This window comes from Scomber japonicus, chromosome 5 (assembly GCF_027409825.1).
Source record: "Scomber japonicus isolate fScoJap1 chromosome 5, fScoJap1.pri, whole genome shotgun sequence".
NCBI classification, from domain to species: Eukaryota; Metazoa; Chordata; class Actinopteri; order Scombriformes; family Scombridae; genus Scomber; species Scomber japonicus.
The window spans coordinates 3,814,679-3,832,203 of record NC_070582.1 but is presented as its reverse complement, the minus strand read 5'-3'; the positions used below and the strand labels follow the sequence as shown (position 1 = coordinate 3,832,203).

The 17,525-nt window shown below is 37.8% G+C and overlaps 3 protein-coding genes across 3 annotated transcripts in view; 1 reads left to right on the top strand and 2 right to left on the bottom strand.

Moving 5' to 3' along the window:
- Nucleotides 1–1,588, top strand: part of LOC128359022 (neuronal acetylcholine receptor subunit alpha-7) — a 41,501-nt gene extending 39,913 nt beyond the window's left edge. Inside the window, 1 exon segment of the mRNA XM_053319435.1 lies at nucleotides 998–1,588. Within this exon segment, the coding sequence (XP_053175410.1) occupies nucleotides 998–1,588 (591 nt within the window).
- A 7,949-nt stretch (nucleotides 1,589–9,537) lies between these two features.
- Nucleotides 9,538–10,891, bottom strand: LOC128358611 (dispanin subfamily A member 2b-like). Its single transcript, XM_053318948.1, has 2 exons — nucleotides 10,636–10,891; nucleotides 9,538–9,711 (listed from the first exon to the last, which is right to left on the bottom strand). The coding sequence occupies exons 1-2, from the start codon at nucleotides 10,858–10,860 to the stop codon at nucleotides 9,556–9,558; spliced, it is 381 nt and encodes a 126-aa protein (XP_053174923.1). The 5' UTR covers nucleotides 10,861–10,891; the 3' UTR covers nucleotides 9,538–9,555.
- Nucleotides 10,892–12,329: 1,438 nt separating this feature from the next.
- On the bottom strand, nucleotides 12,330–13,317 carry LOC128359021 (dispanin subfamily A member 2b-like). Its single transcript, XM_053319434.1, has 2 exons — nucleotides 13,141–13,317; nucleotides 12,330–12,554 (listed from the first exon to the last, which is right to left on the bottom strand). The coding sequence occupies exons 1-2, from the start codon at nucleotides 13,315–13,317 to the stop codon at nucleotides 12,330–12,332; spliced, it is 402 nt and encodes a 133-aa protein (XP_053175409.1).
- Between the last annotated feature and the right edge of the window lie 4,208 nt (nucleotides 13,318–17,525).

Sequence of the window (17,525 nt, the reverse complement as noted above, 5' to 3'; positions counted from 1 at the left end):
TCCAATGGGTGACGTTGCGAAGGCCTTCACTGAAAGTATCATAGATGAAGAGAAAATTGAAACTGTCAGCTCCTACAAATATCTTGGCACTGTTTTTGACAACCAGCTTAAATAAGATGCAAATACCGAAGTGTTGGTCAAACGTGGACAGCAGAGGATTCATCTCTTTCGGATGATGAATTCCTTTTCTGTCAGTCCAGTGATTCTCTGTCGTTGTTATTGTCATTGTCATTCATTTAAAGCCTTTTAACTTACTCTTCTATCAGTTGCTCCAAGATCATTGAACTTAAGCAGAGAGACCTAAGTTCCTTATGGGAACTACAGGTGATGAGGAAGGCACACAACATTTTTGAGTACTTTGAATTAATTTTCATTATTGCCTTCAGGGTGTCGCTATGTAAGGGTAAGGGTCCTTTATCCCCTCTGCTGTCTGACTGCTGGACAAATCTATATGAGGTCCAGTTGTATCTGTTTGTTATTGCGGTATGCAGCTGGATACTGTAGTGCATTTTTATTATTTAGAGCTTGTGTAGGCTACCTCTTAATGAACTATTCATTGGACTAGGGCCTGCTGACTTTGCACACTGATTTTGCACTTTTGCACACAGCTGCCAACTCTTCGTCTTTCTTCTGTGTTTTTATCTTGTTATTTATGTGTATGAGTATGTTGTGGTCTTGAATCTTGAATCTTTAATACAAGAAATGCAGCTCAAAGTGCTTTAACTAAATGAATTACATACACATACACAAGTGCTGCACATTAAAAGGGCCTAAAAGGAGCAGGAAAGAACATACATTTAAGATGGATAATGAAATAAAAAAGCAATACTGAAAATAAAAAAGTAAATCACATCAAACCAATTAGCATACAGAGAAATATTGTAATAGCTAAAGTGAGATTTAAATGTCCATATTCTTAAACATGAGGATACACTCATGCTAAAACCTCCGATCAACAACTTCTTCTTCTTCTTCTTCTTCTTCTTTTCTTCTTCAGACTCGTGTGATTTTGTTGAACTGGTGCGCCTGGTTCCTGCGGATGCGTCGTCCAGGCGAGGCGAAGGTCCAACTGGCTTGCCCCAACGCAGCCAAGCGTCGCCATGGCAGCCTGTCCAGCCTGGAGCTCAGCGTCAGCCAGGGGTCGCTGCGACATCAACCCCAGGTAACCAACGGTAACCTCCTCTATGTTGGATTCAGGGGGATGGAGGGGTTGCACTACCCCTCTCCCAGCGAACCTGAGCTCCTGTGCTCGCGCCTGGTGGGAGGCGGTGTTGGCAGTGGGGAGGATGTGCTGAGAGCAGGAGGTGGGGTTGGAGGAAGAGGGGGAGGAGGAGGAGGAGCAGCAGTGGGCGGCTCGCCACTGGAGGCGGAGCTTAACCAGATCCTGGAGGAAGTGAGGTACATCGCCACTCGTTTCCGTGGGCAGGACGAAGATGAGACGGTCTGCAACGAGTGGAAGTTTGCCGCCGCCGTGATCGACCGGCTGTGTTTGGTGGCGTTCTCGCTCTTCACCATCCTCTGCACCATCGGCATCCTCATGTCGGCTCCCAACTTTGTGGAGGCCATTTCCAAAGACTTCTTCAGCTGAGGACGAGGAGATGAAGGAGATGTCTATATTTTTCTTATTGTCAAAAAAAATCCTGTGAAAACACCCAAACCAACTATGTGTTTGACCGTCTCTCCAAACTTTTCTCCTTCCCTATTCTGTATGTGACTCTCAGCTCCAAGCCCATTGGTTCCTACTGAAAATATCAATCTTTACACAAATGTTTAGTTTTATGTTTAGAAAAGGCTCAGTAGTTTCCTAAAACAGCTATCCACTGTAGACTGTGGGGACTGTTTTCAGCAGCAGATTAATCCACATTTGGTGAACTTGTGAGTATTTCTGGCAGAAGGATGTTGTGTGTGTATGATTGAGTCAAAATAAACGACTCTGTGTGTGTGTGTGTGTGTGTGTGTGTGTGTGTGTGTGTGTGTGTGTGTGTGTGTGTGTGTGTGTGTGTGTGTGTGTGTGTGTGTGTGTGTGTGTGTGTGTGTGTGTGTGTGTGTGTGTGTGTGTGTGTGTGTTCGCGGTTAAGAAGAAACCTGTCACCCAGTGCAACCATGTGGCTCATTGATGTGTTTTTAAAGATCCTCTTCAGACATGTACTTAGACATATAAAGACCCTCTGCTGAGACCTACCATGTGTGTCTGATATGGTTTTTCTGCAAGAGAAAGTATAATTGCCACTTTAAAACCCTTAAAATGACTCCTTCTCCCTAATTAAAAATTCCACATCATATGAATATGCAAATTCTGTGTATTCATGGCAGTGAGCAGCTTCTCCGTTATGGTGTAAAAAGTATTAGAGACTCTTAATATGAGTACGTTTGCAGATAAAGCAATCAGTACAACTAGGCCAAGAAGATAAAGCAACCAACCAAACTTCTGAACATTGTCAACAACTCTTCCCGCCTCACTTCCACTAAAGTTTAGAGCAGCCCTCAGCAGACTGCAGCTCCTGAAGGCACAATGCCCTGCAGCAGCAGACTGGTGTAGCAGACTACAACAGCTCAGAGGCAATACAGAGCGGCCCAGTCATCCTATCACTTTTTCTGGCCAGCGTTCACTCACTGGATAACAAAACGGACGTGATACGACTGAGCGCTCATCAGGGAAATAAAGAACCTTAGATGTGAATATCAGTATTTATTGAAGCTGCTGTCTGGTGGTCAAGTTTCATCTCCTCTGTCTGCTCATGATCAGTAGAGTCCAACACATCAGAGCTCACTTTCCTCCCTCAGGCTGACAGAAAACAGACTTCAGAAAATGGACTGTGGACATCAGTAATTCTCCTTTAACTGCTTCAGGTCAGTATATAGTTGTACATATGTGTGTTGAGTCATGCAAAACTTTTGATTTCAGGCCATTTATGGATCAAAAGGTGATATGTCAGTAACTTTTCAACACCACTGCTAGTAACATGTCTGTTTATGACTTGTAGCTACAGCAATTGTTTTTTTTATCTCTGTTCTGTAGGGCTTAACACTGGTAGCCTGTCTGCTGTCAATCAAACACAGATATGACTCCAGCAGCTGAGACAATAAGGAGCATTACTGATATTTACCCAAAGACATTTTAATGATACAAAACTATTAACAAGACATTTAGAAGAAGTTAGGCAGGAACAGATTTCAAAATAGGATTTCAGTTAGACTTTGAATTAGTCAGATCAATTGTAGAGCCCTTGTGGTCTGATATAACTCATATTTGATCCTTGCTTTTGTTGTGTCTATGATGATAAATGTGGTTTGGGGTTCAGTATCTTGGACACTTCGACATGCGGACTGGAGAAGCCAGCGATCAAACTAACCTCCTCTACCACTAAGGCTGAGTATCGGTAGGCTACTCGATACCTTAAAGGTGTCAACTGAAATAAATAGATACCAAGTAGTATCGAAACGTCTCCCGTCAAACGATACCTGCAATCGATCCTTTTAGAAAATATGACTATTTGTATGGACTTGCTCACAGCCAATCAATGCAAGCATTCTTCAATTTAATGCAACATGTGATTGGTCCACTGCCACAGCAGCTACGACCCGTCTGTGGTGGTGAAGTCGTGGTGAATTTGAGTTAGTACGCTTAGCAGTTCAGCAGCCAAGATGCCCCCTAAACGCTCTGAAGTGAGTCTACACTACACGCCTGTTACACCAGATAAAAGACAAAGACCTAAATGTGTTAATGGGTATCGAAGGAAGTACTCAGTTGATACTCAGTCCTATATATCGCTGAGATCTCATCATGTTGACATGTTTTACCAAGGTTTAATTGCTAGCTAGCAAACATTAAAGTGACAGAATTACTGAGATATAATAAAATTGACCCACAGTAGGAGTTTATCCACTCAGAAGCAGAGTTTCTAAGATGATAACAGTGTAAACTAAAGATAAGACTTTCTAAAGCAATACTTTCATCCAGCTATAAAGAAAATATTCTGGGAACATCTGAAATGTTTAATATGCATATATGCCTTTTTTATATTATTTGGCTGATGTATATGAATAAATCACAACACAGAATAATATAGTATGCTATTAATATGTTCTAAAACTTTATTATTTATTCTCTAAGCCTTATATGACCACTGTTTGAAAGTGTGAGAAATTATTATAGAAGTTTACATTTCCCGCTAGACTCTTAGGTAATGCTTTAGAATACAGCCTGCAAAGCACTGTGTACAGTAATTATTCCCCATGTACTGTCCTAGCAGTGTAACAGTACAGTGCGTACCAATACATTCATGAAAATACAAGAGAACAAGATGTGAAGTTAGAGAATAAAGGGGCAACAGTCTAGCAATTAAAAAGAATTTAACCCTCCTGTTGTCCTCAGGTCAAGGAAGGAAGGAAGGGAGGAAAGAAGGAATGACAGGAGGGAGGAAGGAAGGGAGTAAGGAGGGAGCAGGGAGGGAGGAAAATAGGAAGGAAGTATGGAGAGAAGGAAGGAATGACAGAAAGGAGTAAGGAGGGAGGAAAAGAGGAAGGAAGGAAGGAAAGAAGTATGGAAGGAGGAAAAGAATGAAGGAAAAAATCAAGAAAGAGGAAGGAAGGAAGGAAGGAACAGTCAAAAGAGACAGGGTCAATTTGACCCGGGAGGACGACAGGAGGGTTAAACTGTTGTTACTTTTTAAAGTAATGGGTACCTACAGTAATATTACAGGTATACTTATGACCTGCCAAAGTGTATGTTTAACTATTGAGTATTTGTCCTATTGCAAGTTACAGTATGACCATTACTGAGCAATAAAAGGCAGATAGAGTAATGAGTTCTGTAGTGCTTTATTAATCTGAGTACAGTTAGTAGAATAGCATTTTTAATAACCTTGCTACAGTACAGAAAATACAGCTAAACTTAAAAAAACCCCACAAGTGTCCATTGATGGCAGATGCAGTTGTGGAAGACAATTAATGTTATGTCCTGTTAGCTCAGACTGCATCCTGTAATATTAGTATACGTTTGTAAGTTCCCAGATTGTCACCTCATTGTTCCCTAATTTAACATCATGTTCCCTTATACCTCCATGCATCACTATGTAGGATGTCGGCCTACTGTACTGGTACACCACATACCCATGGGCCAAATCTGACCCTCCAGCAAAAAAACACTTACCCCTGAAGAAGGTTTAACTTGTGCTGTAATAAGAACCTGAATGACTGTGTTTAAACGTTGATGTAAAGTCATTATGAAGCCATGTGTTACAAAAAAATGAAATGAAACCCTTCTGTATTCATTCCTGCTGGCAGTGTGCCGTCTGACCAGGTTGTGAGTTCAGGTATGAAACCTGAATGATTCTGGTTCATCAGTTCATGATGTGTTTGTTGAGGTGAAGCAGTCAGACAGTCGCAGTGATCTCTCTGTTCACTCTGCTCTTTGTAAATAAATGTATTTTTTTAAACATCTGGCCCTGATGTGGATCTTTCTGGATACCATGTGTAAAAAATTTAGAAATGTTCACATTATTGGTTAAATCATGCACCAGTCTTCTTCCAGGCGTTTTACCTTTTTCGTTGTTTTCCCACCTACAATATTGGAATTTGGAAAGAGCTTCTTAAGACAAGCTGCTCATGGTGCTGAAGGTGATAATGAATAAATAACTAAGTTGGAAGCCAGTTTAAGGCCGTCTGTCATCATTTCTATAGAACTACGAAAGTGTAAAACAAGCATAGAAACCATAAATAACAGAAAAGAGAAGATATGGCAACTGGATTTATACAATTAGAAATGTGGCATTTCAACAGATGATGAGGAAGAAGAGGGAGAATCACACATTTTTATGTCCTGTCATGAAATATACCTTGTCATGTTCTGTCTGACTATTTCTGTTCTTTATATCTGTACACATGTATTCATCTCTCTAAACTGAAGCATCAGTGTCCAGATTTTATTAAACTGCTTAGCTTTCCACACTGCTTGGTTTAATAAACCCCCTCTGGAAGGGTCTCAGGACAAGTACGGCGGACACAACTCGGTTCTCCACACGATTTTATTGCACATATGCGTTAAACATTGGCAATAATTCATTTGTGCAATGGCTATCCTAGTTAACTAGTTATCCCCTCGGATAACTCATAAAACTAGTAGTAGTAGTAGTAGTAGGTTGTAAACCTGCAACATAAACACAAAACAAGGTATTATTCCCCAGATAACACACTTATCCTTACACTCTTCATTTTAACTTAAAATATTACCACTATTGTTCCTTACTCACCGACAAGCGTACCGGTCCTGACTATTAATGACAAAAACCGAAATTTAAGCACCTGCCCTTAGTAACGTACAGCACATGCCCTTAGTAACGTACAGCACCTGCCCTTAGTAACGTACAGCACATGCCCTTAGTAACGTACAGCACATGCCCTTAGTAACGTACAGCACATGCCCCCTCCCTCACAGAAACTGCCTACTGGAAAATCCTACAATCAGTGAGTGAGGTTATACTACTGTACGACATTTTAATACGATCAGGGTTCACACAAGACACACAACATGCAGTTTCAGATCAGCTGATGAAGTTTCAAACCTCCACAAATCAACAAAGACACAGGAGTTATTGTTTGTGTTGGAGGAGTTGTGAGTGCCAAACCTGGATTAATCCAAGACTTGGCAGTGAGACGCTGTAACAGACAATGAGACAGACAGGAGTAGAGGAAGCAGCAGATGTTCTGAGGCTGTGCTGATAAAAAGCGACAAGAAGATGATTGGCTGTGAGAGCGTATACGACTCTGTCAATATTCTCTGTGTCTGTGTGAATGGAGAGTAATTTTCTAGATTGTTCTCTGGGGGAAACTCGTTTCCTTTCCTCTTTTATTGCGTGTCATTTCTAATTTGGCCTGGCTGTGCTGCCTGAGTCCCGCTGCTGTTCACCCGACACTCGAGAACAGCCGGCAGCTCCTCCAAGAAAAACTCCTCCACACATTTTAAAAGGGGCAATCAGTGAGGATTTCACCACTTTGTGGCACAGACAGACGAGGAGACAGTATATTTCGGAGGGAAAATTCATGACAAATCAGAACAAATGGGTAAAAGCATCCTGAGCTGTGCAGCACGAGAGAACTGCCAGACAGAGTTTTATAAAAGCTTTAATGATTTCTTATTTTGATGCATTTGTCACAAGACTAATTGTTTAAACCCTGGTAGTGCCCCCTAGAGGCTGCAATATTCATTACAAGCTGTTGGATCGCGCCAACCAACCTTATATCTCCCAGTTACTGTTTCTCATTCACTCAAAAGTTATTATGCAATGTGCAACTGGCCTGTTTTAAACTGATTAAGTATGGTTCGTGCTCCACTCACTATTTCTCTTGTTTCTCATTTATAAAGTGTTTTTTCAGATACATTCAGGATACATAATGTAGGCTGATGTTATAACCTTTTTGTAGATTTGTCCTGTGAGTGTTTATGCTCTTCATAGTCATCATATCTGGGGAAGTAAATCAACCTAACTGATAATAAAGATTCCTATGGACTGGAGACTCTGTACTGAGATGGAGGCATCTTCAAACCTAAAGTTAATTTGTTCTGGTGTGAATCAGTGGATAAATTGGTAAACTTGGTGCGTTTTCTCTTTGGTTTCGTTTCCTATCACACAGAAAAAAATCCAAGTGAATATAAATGCTTCACTACAAGCATCATGAAAATGTAACTGTATATTAAGCGCTAGATAGAGCGCTGCCACTCAGCCTTATAGCCAATATTTCCCAGTAGTCACTCTCAATGTTGCAGCAAAAAATCTCCCTGGAGCTCAAAAAGCATCTTCCTCATAGGCAACTATTATAAAAGAAATGTCTGTAAAACTTGACATGACACCTCAAACTGCAAACAAGATTAGTTATGACTCTTTATATTATGAATCTTTGGTTTATGGTGGTTTTATATTTGTAAAACTTTCCTTTAGATGAGAGAAGTGAATTAAAAATCTTCACAGTATAAAGTCTATATGGGCTAAAAGGGAACTTGTGGGCAAGCGAAAGAAATGCTACTGCTACCCTTTTCGCTGGGAACCCTCTGGAACCCCTTCAAGGATGTCTTGCTGCTTTAAAACATCAAGTCTTTGCAAAAGTTTTTCATCTTCAACCTTTTTCAGTCTGAATAACAGAAATCAAGTTGCCTTTCAATATTTTGCCTCTAATGTTCACACAGTTAGTATACAGCAGTGGTCTCCAACCTTGCTCCTGGAGAGCTACTGCCCTGCATGTTTTAGGTATCTCCCCTCTCTAACACACCCAATTCTAATAATGAACTTGTTATCAAGCCTTTTTACAAGTTTCAGCTGCATGATAACGAGTTAATCATTAGAATCAGGTGTGTTAGAGTGGAGAAACACCTAAAACATGCAGGGCAGTAGCTCTCCTGGAGCAGGGTTGGAGACCACAGTTAGTATACAGCAAACCCTATAAATATATAGATGCTGCCATCTAGTGAGCAGCTGAAGTATTGCACCCAGGCTGCTCTGAAGGTCCAGCCTGTATTTTTCCACCATGTCAATGAAAGATATTTTAGTGTTGCTCCATGCATTAAAAAAATATGTCTTATTATTATTATTATTAGTAGTAGTAGTTGTTGTTGTAGCATCATTACATTATCATTATTTTGAGTCCGGTGTCCAAATTAGCTGTTGAATTTACTATATTTTCTTTTCCATCATTTTACAAGCACGACAATATAAAGGCATCTTCATGTTCATACATAGACGTATAATTAATTCTTCTCTTTCCATTATCTCTCTCTTTTTTAATCTTTTATTATTTTTTAATTCTTTTTGCATATTGATCTATGTTATGTTTTATTTACCACCTTGGACTGGGCTCTGGTGACATTCGGTAGATAGATAAAACAAACCAAATGAAAAGTAAGGAGAGTGAGGAAAAGAGAAGAGGAAATAAACTCTGCACTGATCCAGCTCTCTTGACCTGAGCCACTGATAAGAAAAACAAAGTCAAAAGTCTTTCTTTTTCTTTCTTTGCTTTGTCATAATTGTTCTTATTGTTGCTGCTGCTTTGCCTTTTTTTCTCTCTTTTGTTTCAATTTATTTTTGTGTAGTTCTCCTTCTTGGCGTGTGCTGTGTCATATGGCATTGACTTTAGTTAAAGTGTGTGTTGTTTATACAGGAGTTTCTGCAGCCTCCATAACTTCCTCAGTCCCTCATGTCTGTATGTTTTTTCCTGAGTGGGTTTTAAAGGAAACTCAATGGTTATCTGTCACTATGAGTTACAGATTGGTGACATTAGCATGAAAAAAATATGTATACAATAACAATATTTCAAAGAAACAGAAACTTTTATTAACTATTTTATTCATTCTGAATTCAGTTACAAAATCAGCAGAAATGTCAAACCTAATTTTAGATACATGAATGATCCATTAGATATTTCTGAAACACCAATCTTGTTTGCTTGCTTCTTGGATACAAATAAAAAAGTATGAAAAAGTTACAAATTGTGGCATGTATGTAGCTAAAGTAGAGAAAATGCCACTATGCTACTGCAGCAGGCAACTCGAACTGAAATTTAGCCTCAATTTCTGATGAAAGCTTGAACCTTTTCGAACATAAACAAGAAAATAACGATTGCGATGACAATCAGCACGGTGGAAATGAGGTTGAGGCGGCAGGCAATGGAGCCGTAGCGTCTGGCACCCTCCAGGTCTCCAATCATCTTCCGGTCTCTAGCCTGGAAGGAACAAAGCAGATTTTATTGGACTTTAAAGGAACTTAAACTGCCATGGTTACGCCCAACGGGCCTCTTCAATGAACATATTCTTAATTTTCGTCTTATTACATGACACATTTCAATTTTCTGTGTCTTATTGTTTGACACAGAAAACATGTGTTTGAACATGTGTTCTCATTGAACACATGTTTTATTCATTTACAATGGTTATAGACCTATTTAAAATCCATATAGATAAAAGTGTCTAATTAAAATTAAAATTCAGAACTTCACTTTGAAAGAACAGGTTCATATTTCTTCAACAACACTCAGGTGCCCATTTGAACACTGAAAGAGGTTTTCCTTGCTGTAATCATTCTTCCTGTTCACTAAAAGTTCCCTTTAATATACACAAATTCACAGTGTATGCACACAGTTAAAAGTCTCTGATCAGCTTCTATTGAGCTTCAGCAGTGTGAGTTACTATAGTTATTATAGTTACTATGGTAACAGTGTGAGTTACTATAGTTATTATAGTTACTATGGTAACAGTGTGAGTTAGTCATATCAAGTGATATCTGACACATTTACAGTCTTTTTAGCATCAGATTCCCTCTGTAGTGTTTCCTGTTGAGCTGTGGTGGAAGTATAGTAACAAACACTGCAGTGTTGAAACACACAACATATGGTTTATTAATTGACAATGGTTATAGACCTATTTAAAATACATATAGATAAAAGTGTCTTTCTGCTAAATGATGATGTAATGGTCTTAGTGAGATTCACAAGAAAATGGTTGTAAAGCTTTCTGTTCAAAAATATATCATCTGTTTCCAGTAACCCAGCCAGAACTGACCATTAATCTTGTTTGATATTGCTTAAACTCTTTCTTTACTTTAAATAGGAAAACAAAAGAGGTCAGAAAAGTCTCACGCTTCATCTTACCTTAACAGAGTAGGTGAACGCGGTCATTCCCAGGCACAAAGGGTTAAAGTGGACCAAGCTGCACAGGGACCAGATGATGTAGTCTTGTGGGGGCTCAGTGGTCATGTTTACAGTGGTGTACTGAACCATCCTTGGTGGATTGGGCTGTAAGGGTAACCCATCATGCCTCCCGCCGTGCAGAGTAGCAGCCTCACAGGGGTAACCTTCAGGATTCATTGCTGCCATCTTAAATGTAGTTTGGAGTGTGTGCTGCAGGAAGGTGTGCAAGAACTGGAATGTCACTGCAAGTTCCTGTTTCCTTTAGATGGGTTTGTCTAACACACTGTTCTTTTGGCATCAGTCCCAGGCTGTCTTACAGGATGGGTTCACAATCAGTCATAAACCAACAGTCAGGAGCCCAGATGAACATTAAGTGTGTTTTTCTTGCAGTAATCATTCCTCCTGTTCATACTGACCATTAGAAGATCCCTTCATAATGCACTTACAATGGAAGTGATGGAGGACTAAATGCACAGTCCTCCTTCTGTGCAAAAAAATGTATTTAAAAGTTTAATCTGAAGCTAACATGAAGCGTTAGTCATCCAAATGAGTCAAATCTTCATCTTCTATGTTTCAGCGTTACAGTGTTTTTAGTAGCAAAGTCTTTTTGTTCCTATACTTCCACCACAGAGAAACAGGAAACACTAAGAGGGAATCTGATGCTAAAAAGACTGTAAATGTGTCAGATATCACTTGATATGACTAACTCACACTGCTGAAGCTCAATAGAAGCTGATCAGAGACTTTTAGATGTGTGCATACACTGTGAATTTAGGCCTCTATAACTTATATTGAATGTGTATATTAAAGGGAACTTTTAGTGAACAGGAAGAATGATTACAGCAAGGAAAACCTCTTTCAGTGTTCAAATGGGCACCTGAGTGTTGTTGAAGAAATGTGAACCTGTTCTTTCAATGTGAAGTTCTGAATTTTAATTCTAATTAGAGTATATTCTTTCCCATTGAACTAGATATTGAACAGTGTTTCAAGTCTTCAACTGTTAAATGTCTGAAAGTAAACCTCTAAAAATAACAGAAAGACAGCCAGATGGGAAGAAACTTCTCACCTGCTATTTTTTTCTTTTTTGAGAGATAATGTTGTGGAGCATAAAAGTTGGGATCAAAGAGCCTAAATTACTGCTATAAACTAAACCAGATGCTGATAAATATTAGTGTACTGGAGAACTACAGGAGACCCACAGGCCAGCAGTTGCCCTGCGGTTTACAAAAGAGAGATGTTGGACAGTCGAAAGGGACATGACATGTTTTGACACAGTGAAAGTGTAACTCTGTAGTAGGAGGAAATAATACCAGGGTCTATACAACCGCAATCTATTTACCCTCAAAATTCACAACCCACTTTTCAAAGAGTAATGAAGCAGGCAAAGTTTAATTTATTGATACATGAAACAGTTGTTGAAACACAAGCCTGAAGAAAGAATATCTGACTTGAATAAGAAAATCTTGCACTCAAACTTGATTACAGATTGCTGTTACTGCAGGAAATGTTATCACATTTAGAATTTTCAACACCAATCAAAGTAACTAAGTCTGTTTCGCTCAAGAGTACAAGCGAAAAGGCATAAAAAGTCACCAATGTGCATAAAGCAGAGAACCACAAGTATCACCAAGCCACGGCAGCAGGTAACTCTAACACTATTTGGAATAATGGCCCCCATAGTGGTTGAGTCCATAGCGGTTGAGTTGGGCTTTGACCTCTGTGACTTGAACATGCGCCAACTTCACCAAAACAACAGACAAAGCAATGAAAATAAGGATTGTGATGACAATCAGGACAGTGGACACGATGTTGAGGCAGCGGGCAGTGGAGGCGTAATTTCTGGCACCCTCCATGTCTCCAAACATCTTTCGGTCTCTGGCCTGAAAAAGCAAAAGCAAAGCACGTCTCATATTTTTCAACAAAAACTTTTGAGGTATTTTTGTTTTCTGTATTTCATGCTGCAAATGTGTGTGTCATTTATCAATAGGCTATATATATATATATTTATGTATACACGTTTTTGTCACATTTTTTGTATGTTACTAGTTTGTACATTTGTAAGCATATATTTAAATGATTGAAGGCAACTCTTAACAACTGCACTGATGATGACGATGACAGTTATATGGTCATAGATCAGTCTGGTGTAACTCACTTGTGTTACTGCTGGAAGTACTGAGATACTGAAGGACTACATAAAAACACAGCTATCTGCATGGCTGGATACTATTGCTGGTTTGTGAGTAAATATTAGTTTGAGATTTGGGTAAACTGACCTTTTAAACAATAGTATGTAGTAATAATATGCATCCAGTAGTTTATTTTGCATTCAAGTCACAGTGGTAAGCATGTGAGTAAACCTGTGACTGTGAGATATTACATTTATAAAACATATATTAGATATCACTAAAGCAAAAAAACTAACAAAACAAAATCCAAAAACAGGACAGTTGCACATCAACTCACCTTGAAAGAGTAGTACACTGCCACCAGTCCTATGCAGAAAGGGTTCGAGTAGAGAAGGTTGCATAGGGACCAGACGATGTGGTCGTTGGGGTTGTCAGTGTGGACATTCACAACGGTGTGCTGAACAGTTGGCCCCTGCAGTGGGAAAGCTTCAGCCCGGTAACCTGTAGTATTCATTGCTGTCAGCTCAATTGTAGTCTGGAGTGGAGGAAGGTGTGAAAGAATTGATTGTTTCAGTGTCACTTATATCGGCTTTTTTGGGGTGTGAGGGTGTGTTTTATTTTCAGTTTGTTTCTTGCACCAAGAGCCAATGAGAGAAAAGCACACTGACCACACTGTGTGAAAGCTGTTCAGTACATGACCTTATTATTTTTTTTTATTCTGGGTTGCAGAAAAACCCAGTAAACCCATAATAGGTGACCGTACTTTCGTCATCAGGGCCCCTCGGCCGGCTCTAACTATATCAAAAAGGCCAAAGTTTTCACTTGACCTGTCAAATATCAATATCTACTAGATGAAGTGGCTAAAGATTTGGCAGGGTTCAGGTTTGCATAATAACTTTGGTGGTCTGAATATGTCTAAATCTACCTGTGAAAATAAGCATATTCCCACCAGCCTTAACTATATTATATGTACATTTAGCATTGTAAGCATATTAGCATTACCATTCAAGCACTGCTGAGCCTAAGTACCACCTGACAGATTGAGCAGATTGTGCAGATTGTGCGAGCGTGGCAGTCCACTCTTCCTCTTGTTGAGATGGGGGTTATACCTGGATCAAAGAGCCCAACACCCAGATAAACTGAAATTAGTAGTTTAGAAGCTGTTACCAATAAGTTTGCTAACTATCACAGGGAAGATTCAAAAGCCCTTCAGGTCAGCAGACACCCCCTTGGTTTTAAAACAGAAGCTGGCAAAACATCCAGCACTGAACAGACAAAGCTCTGTAGCCTTAGCAGGAAGCTACATTCAGATTAGGAACATTTGATAAGGAGAGTTTACGAATACAAACAAAAGGTACGATATGTCATTAACTCACGTGGACAGTTATACTTTTGATTTTAGCATGTTTGCATCCTGCCAGGAACATTTGATCTCTTTCAAAGATGAGTCTGAACCAAAAGAATCAAACTTACAGAAAAGAATAAAAAAATGTCCAACACACACTATCATTATTCAAGAACATGTTTTATTTATGAACTGACTGAACTCTTTAAACAATGAACACTGATTTGTAATGTATGCTTTAAGATTTGCTACTTGACAAAGTAGCTGCCTTTGAAAGGATATCCTATAGTATAACAAATGATGTTGATAAATATAATGAGAAATGAGGAATGTTTTTGAGACTATACTCCTTACAGGGTAGCTAAACTATATCTGCATACACGGATCATTATGGACTGTTTTGGGGGGTTGGCATGGGAATGAAGGTGGAGGTGGACTGGGTGTAATACAGGGATCTGTTTATTGGAAGACTACCGGTGGGTAGTGAACTTCACATGGGACTATGAATAGACATGTGTGGTGGTTGTCTCCTGGTAACTGGACTGGTGAATATATTGAGCATGGACTAATTTACCTGTTTTGGACTTTTTATGTATTTATTTTATTTATTGTTTTATGTTTTATTGTCATAATAAGATTGTGTATCTTAATTTCGCCTTTTCTTTCTTTTTTTTTCTTTTTTTTTACTGGTTTTTAGTTTGGTCTTGTAAAAAAAATTAAAAACTCAATAAAAGTTGAATCATAAAAAAGATTTGCTACTTGACCTGTTTGTGGCGTTAGATGAAAAGTCAGGGAATGTTGTGTTAATCCAGCTAACATCATCCAAAGGTGAAGACATTTTACTCAAAACCAGAAATATAAATGGGTCAATGATGTGTTTGATTATATAGAGGAAAATAAAGGTGACCTAAAATGTGGAATAAATAGAATCTACTTTTGCAATGCAACACTGTGGTTTAAAAAAAAAAAACTAATTTTACATGACATGACCACAATGAAAAATGGAGCACAAACTGTGGCAGAAAACTCTAAACATTTCTATAGAAAAACAGAAGAACTGCTGTTTATAGGTGATGGTTGGTGATGATTGGGGTCAGGGACATGCAGAGGATACAGAGGGTTCAAATTCATTTAGCAAATAAATAAATGTATGCCTGGAATGATTACTTTTGCAACACTGTTAAAGGTATATTCAAATGTGCAATGTGTATGTAAAACAAACTCATGACTGAGGTTGGTTCAAGGTTATTATAGTTTTGAAGTTTTCTTTAGTTTTTATTTTTATTTAGTTTTTCAGTTTGCTTTTTTATTTCAGTTTAGTTTTAGTTAGTTCAACAAGTGATTTAGTAGTTTCAGTTTAGTTTTTATTTAGTTTTAGTCTCAGTCTTAGTTTTTCAGGTATTAAGAGAAAGTCTTGACTTGTAGAAGCTGAAAAGGATGAAAGAATGTGTGACACTAAATATGGTTTATCATCAAGTCCTTTTTAATTTCATTCTTTAACCACAATTTGTGGGATTTTTCCCTTTTAGTTGCATCCCACAAATGTTCCCATCAGTCCTCATCACTATACATTTATATACGAGAGAAAATGAAATGACAACGAAAATGAAGCTGAATTTAATTTTCTTTTAATTGTAGTTTTAATTGTAGTTTTTATTTTAATTTCAGTTTACTAAATTATTTTTTCATTGGTAGTTTTAGTTTTAGTCTTAGTTTTAGTTAACTATAATAACCCTGGTTCAAACACTACTACATGACAAGCAATGCAAAGAAATTAAATGTATTTCAGTGAAGTCTCCTCACATTTACTTCCTTTTTCACCTCATTAATCTTTTTCTAAATCTCCATAGAAGGCATAACTATTCCAGTATTAACGGGTTATAAGAAGATGCTGATTTTGTATGGCTAAGATATTAGCCTACTACTATGTGCTGACAAATTGGTTTAATATAATTCACATATCATATCATAATACTGAGGTTTGGTGGATATCATACCTCGAAGCTAAACTATTCTAAAAAGCAACATGTGAGCTTTTGTGTTAGACATTGGTTTATAGAAGATTTTAACATTCCTTCAATCTGGACTAGATTTAAAGAATTTGGTTACTATGATTCTGATGTCATGTTTGCTTTTACAACACTTTAAACAGGGTTCAATTATTGGTCCTGTTAAGTTTCATGTCTACATTCTCAAACTGTTGTGGTCCATTTCAAGATTTAAACGTTATGTTGTTGAGTTCAATTTTTTTATTTTGTTTAGTTTGTTGAATTACAATCAAATGATAATTTGTAAATATAAACTGTGATATTGATTTTGAGAGGGGGAAAAAAAAGATCTGTGTATTGATGATTTGGATTGATCCTGTCAGAAAAGTTTGATGTCTTGTTTATTTTCTTTTTATTGATAATTGAAGATGTATTATTAATATTATCATTATTATCATTATTTTGTGAGCATTTTATTTTTTGGGGGTATTGAAAAACAAAAGAAAAGAATAGGGTCAAACGAACCACCTGTGAGGTAGAGACAGGAATAAATAATGTAATTATAGCCTAATTGGTAAAAAAAACAATAAAACGCTTTTAATCAAATAGAAATAAATCTAGCACTTAATATTAAAACTAAATGAATACTAAATGTATAATTAACAATAATTAGATACTGAACTGACAGGCAGATTCCTGATTAAATTAAAGCTGAAAAAGAGAGGGAAAAGTTTATCTATTTTTGTATTCTGTATATTTTATTCATTTAATTTTATACATGTGGTAGCGTTATTGTTGTATGTGTTAAATGTTGTCTTTGTTGTTATTTTATAATAGGATTAACTTAAAGTTTGCTTACTTAATTCAGGTCATTCTTTTTGTTTTTAGTTTTAATGTTCGCAAAGCACTTTAAAAGTGTGTCATGTTTAAACTCTACAACATCCACATAACCACAGATTTCCTGTGTATGCTTAAATTTACATTTGTTTATTCAAAGAGCAACATCCTGTAGTGTTATCATACATCACCTATGAATATATGAAATCAGTTTAACAATCTAATAGTTAACTATCATTCTTATTAAAACTGTCTTTTGTGCAATTACTTTGTAGAAGTATATATTTCATTTTAAAAGTCACTTTAGATTGATTAGATTAAAAACATCAAAGCATAAATAACAAAAGCATTACAGCGTACAATAAGGTGATAGACTGTGTTGCTTGCACTGAGTGGACATCATAAATGTGACCACCAACACAACAAGCGGGGAGTTCTGGTCAACGTGGAAGTAATTTAGAGCTGCATTCTATCAAAAAGCCACCAGGGGGCGACCGTCTCTATACAAGTCAATGGAGAATTCACCAACTTCTCACTTGATTTCTAACCTCA